The following is a 5,000-nucleotide window of genomic DNA, read 5'->3' on the forward strand; positions in this document are numbered from 1 at the left end:
CAAATGCATTGCAGGCCTGGGAATGGGTCCATGTATTCAACATTCACGCGTTCCCCGCCTCTGCTGGGGACATGTTGGCAGTCGAGTGCCAACGCCTCGTGCAGCAACCAGGTCCAGTCCACTGCAAAGGGTCTCTTGTCTCCTGACAATTTGGGGCATTTCCTCCACTGAGCCAAAGGAGTTGCTGAAACAGGGACGTGCAACAAAAACCTCAGGGTGGAAGCAGCCACCATGAGAAGTTCCAAGTGCCACGAATCATTATTTGAAACTATTTTAATACACTCTAGGTCAGGCTGTGCTTCCTTTATTTGCCAGGGAATCATTATGCAAAATATAGACTTAGAGAAAACAGTGGCACAAACACACTGTAAACACAGTCCTGCTGCTCAGCTGAGAGCAAACCAACAGGATCTGCACAGCTTAAAATATGTGTGTAAAGGTGCAATTTTATCTGTAACATAATTTCATTTTGAAGCATACAAATCACAATTTGCCATAATCAAATAAGACTGCAGTGCTTATATTCTAATTAAAAAATAATCTCTGATATTTAATTTAGAAACCTGGAAGACTTTACCAGCAAAATTATGGCTACAACCTGCACCGACCGCTCAATTTACCCACAGACAGCAAATTTTTCAGGTGGCACTTTTAAAATTATTATTAAACAAGCAAATGCTGCACCACTCGATATATATTAAAACAAGTATTGTACCCAGTTATTAATTTGCACTATTCACTTTTAAATGCAGCAAATACCCCATTAATTTAATTTTAGGTGCCCACCAGTTTATATTGCATTTTACAGGTCTAGAAGGCAATTTACTATTAACTGGCAATTACATACAGAATGATTGTTAATTCTGCTCCTAAGTGCTAGCTGCTTGAAAATTGTTATCTCTCTCTAATTTTTGACCTTCTTACAACAGGGGTGAGGTACACTGGGAATACAAAGGACTAGTAGAGAAGAGCTGGACATGTCATTTGTGACTCATTCTTTTAATTCACCGTGCTAATCAACTGAACTGCCACAATCTCCCAAGGTAATTGTATCTTTATAATAGTTGAAAGCAGCGGGCAAAAAGGCATGGATAGATGGGGAAAGGCCTTGCCTTTGCCTGCTGGGAGACGCCGCGCTCCTGCCTCTGCGTCAGGCTACTGGGGGCTTTGGAGAAAAATCTGGAACTTTCGCATCTCCCCACCCTGAGTGTTTCATGTCTCAACTTCTGCTCTCACAAAGGCTTTGTACACCACACTACACTCTTGTTTCATTATTCTGCAGCCTTGTTGCCCTATGGTCCACCTCCTGCTGGGAAGGTTAAATGTTAGAGTGCCAAGCCAGGCTGCAAGCATGGTGGGACACTGATGGGAAACAGATGCCCTGGGGACCCGGCCCCTCCCTCCACCAAGGCTACAGCATTTTCATTTTCTGAAATACAGCGAGGCTTGGCTTCCCTCTCAATGGCAGCTGTAATTTCCAAAGACTATCTCAGCCACCCTATCACTCCGGGATAAAGCAAAGCAGAAGTTTCTCGGGCAGGCAGGCGCTGGCTTTATCTCTTTATTTTCTTTTTGCTGGGATATTGGCTTGTGTTTCCCCCAAAAGGTGTTTTAAAAGTATATTCCCATTAAAGTAATGTAACTTTATTATAGTTTTATTCCAGAGGGGGAAGCTCATGACATTCTCACAATCCTTTTGAACATCTTTACTTAGTGATAAAGACAAAAGACAACTCCAGGAAAGAAGAAACAAATGTCCTTACAGTTCTATACACATGTGCATTTACACATTAGAAAGAAGTTCGAAACAGCAAAATTAGCCAAATTTGCAAAATCTGCACCTAAGAAATCAGTTAAAGACATTACTCTAAAGCAAGTCAAAATTCCAGGCCTCTGCCCTGAGAGCCAGAGCGTCATCTGGTTCAAATCTGCAGCACTTCCCTGCACGGGGTGGAACTGCACCAGCTCCCAGCAGCTCAAATATCTGGAGCTTGGGCTGAGGCTTTTAATTCATTCATTTTTTTATTTTGTTGGACACTTAGCTCGTCATACTCATCAGGACACTCCGCTGTAACTTTGCATGAAATACACACACACACACACACACACACACACACACACACAAAACACACATATATATAAAAATTATAGTTCACAAGAGCATTTTTAAGCCTGCAACACCAATGGTCCCACCTGCACTCATCACCTTTGCAACAGCCTGTGGAACAACCACGGCTTTTGAGATACATCATCAACACCAAAAGCATCACAGTCACCATCATCCCATTTGGAAATTCTGATAAAACCCAGTCCTAAAGATCAATAAACGTCAATATTCTCTCTTTTGTCAGCCAGAAGTGAGGCACCCAGATTTGGATGCCAGGGTTTTTGTTCAGGTTGTGATTTCTTTGGGAATAGACAGAATATAGGAATCTCAAGTGTTGCCATCACTTAAAAGTTCATTTCAACAATAGATCTTAGGCAGGCACAAAACCATATCCACGATGTGTTAACCGTTTTATAAGTCCTAGCTTAAAACTACCCAGGAACACACTTTTCCCATTAGATCTAAATTAATAGATAGAAACAGTTGCAGTCTAGTGGGAAAATATTCATCAAAATGCACATCATCTGCACATCATCTGCAATCTGCATTATCTACCCAATAAGCAGCGAGGACTCTCCCCAAACCCCTGCAGTCTGTCGAGTAAACAGTTAAAGGCTCTTTGTTTTCAGAAGAGAGATTGATTCATCAGATCAAATTTATTACCTAGAATCCTCATCCAAAAATACAGTAAATTAAATCACTCTTTCTCCCTTTTCCCTCCCAGCACCTCAGTTCAATTCACTGGCAAATACCAGAAAAACTCTAATACACATTTCAGATAAAAAGCCAGCAGTATTTCATCCCAAAGTAAGAATTTTCCTATTAAACCCACTGGAAACCACAAAGTTCCGACTTTTTCTTGCACTGTTGTAAATTAAAATCAAATGTATTTAAAAGAATTGGCACAAATAAATCATTCCTAGTCTTATGAGTTTGTATCCCAAGTTTCAGGAGAGAATTGAGAGAATCTTTAGAGCCAGGTTGTGAATAGGGTTGGATAAAGTCATTTGGATCCAGCAACAGCTCCTTGAACTGGTGCCTAAAATTTCAACTGAACCTTTAGGGAAGTTCAAGAAGTCTGGATAGATAGCCTGAAAAATATTTTTCATCACTGAGTACTTCTTAACTCCCTTCTCTGGCTGGAGCAGAGTAGGAAATACCATTGTTAATCTATTTCTGGCCAATATGAAAACAGGAAGTAACAGGCAACTTGTGAGAGAGCTTGATCCCATGGGACATCAAGACATTGTTAAGACCCAAGAGGTTGGATGGGCACCAGAGCTCCTGGGTGCCCATATGAACAGGTATTTTGAGGTCCAGTTACCACAAGTCACATTTCCTGCAAGACACATCCGATTTTAACAGCATTTTTAACTGCCCTTGTATCATTAAGAGACAGGATTTGTCATTCCAAGAGGAGGAAGGAAACCATACACTCACCAGTGTAGACGAATCGGCCGGGAGCACCTTTGCAGAACTGTTTGGATTTGTAGGACAGAGTTACTTCAACAACTCCTGGAATGTGCCGTGGTGGTGTTTGAACTCTGATGGCGTGGGGTGTTATCAGCTATAAAAATCACACAGAAAACATACCTTAAATCAAAATGGCACTGATAAGGCTGATGCCAGCTAGTTTATCCAATCACAAAAATTACTTTCAATGGCACTCCTTGTCTCCAAATTCTCCCTTCATGCTGTCACATTGGAAGATAGGGGTTCTACAAGGCTTTTTTTTTAACAAAAAGCTCTGTAAACGATCCTTGGTTTTCGTTTGCAGGAAAGGCCACAGGGCATCATTCATATGAAAATTGCCTCCATATGTCTCCTTAAGGCTACTCCTAGTAATTTTAACACTAATTGTCCAATTGTACTGGGAGACCTCCTGCAGCAAGTCTTCCACTAGAGGGCCATGATGTGCCTCAAGTACATCCCTGGCTGGGCAGTCGATTGTCACTCGCGAATTCATGGCTAAAAAGGCACCGTGAAACAAAACCTCATGATACCTCATGTCAATAGCCTATTGACAGCTTGTTAAAATCATTCATGGAAAAAATGTTACAGTTGAAAGCCCACCAATTTAGATAGCTTACCTCACTCCACACCAACATAGTTCCAAATACGACTTGTAAGCCATCAAAGAAGTTGTCTCCGATTATGATGACAGTGGCCCCACCAGTAGTCCAGCCTTCACTAGGACTGATGGCCTTTATGCACGGAGTAGCTGCTTGTACAAGACAGAAAATCAAGACCTTAATACCCCTTCTTGCCCGACACGAGATCTCTTCCCCAATGACAAACCATGCAAAGCACAATAGGAGGAAAGTGCATGATTTCTCGAGGAGGCGCACAAAGGGCAACCGTATATCAGCATGTTGATGTATTTAAAGCAAACTATTAAATGTTTTATAAAGCAAAGGCCAAGCAGCAGAACACTGGTGAGCAAGGAAAAGCTGGCTTGATATAGCAAATTGTATGTCAGGGCAAATATGGCTATTACAAATGATTAAGCATCGCATGCATGTGGCATGTCGATTTATCTGCTTTGCTGTACAGATCTAAGCAGAGTCAATCAAAAGGTTGTTGAGGGAGATGGAAGAGCAAATGCTCTGAATTTCGATTCCTCATAAGCAGCTAATTGGGTTGGGCTTTTTCATCCGCGAACTTTGCCTTTTGGTTCAAAACTTCATTTTCCTCTGTCACTCCGTAATTACTACTTTTCACTTTTCATCAGGAAAAAATCAAAAGCACTATATTAATACTTTTGTCAAAGGTACACATTTTACATCTAATATTGTTTGTCGACATGAATCCCTGAGCCATTTACTTGACCTCCCTTTGTCTCTAGAGTCTTCACATTTGCATGAGTTATTACAATGGTGCTGTGGAGCAGAGG

The 5,000-nt window shown here is 41.3% G+C and overlaps 1 protein-coding gene across 12 annotated transcripts in view; it reads right to left on the bottom strand.

Annotated features, from left to right (window-relative positions):
- Positions 1-5,000, bottom strand: part of EBF3 (EBF transcription factor 3) — a 123,434-nt gene that overhangs the window by 32,680 nt on the left and 85,754 nt on the right. For 8 of the 12 annotated variants that reach the window (XM_032694993.1, XM_032694987.1, XM_032694990.1 and 5 more), the window contains exons 9-10: positions 4,198-4,328; positions 3,548-3,674 (exon numbers count right to left, since the gene is read on the bottom strand). In XM_032694993.1, the coding sequence (XP_032550884.1) occupies positions 3,548-3,674; positions 4,198-4,328 (258 nt within the window). Of the gene's footprint in view, positions 1-3,547; positions 3,675-4,197; positions 4,332-5,000 lie in introns of all 12 variants that reach the window. The other 4 variants (XM_032694984.1, XM_032694988.1, XM_032694982.1 and 1 more) reach the window with 1 other exon arrangement.

This window comes from Chiroxiphia lanceolata, chromosome 8, assembly GCF_009829145.1.
Source record: "Chiroxiphia lanceolata isolate bChiLan1 chromosome 8, bChiLan1.pri, whole genome shotgun sequence".
Classification (NCBI taxonomy): Eukaryota; Metazoa; Chordata; class Aves; order Passeriformes; family Pipridae; genus Chiroxiphia; species Chiroxiphia lanceolata.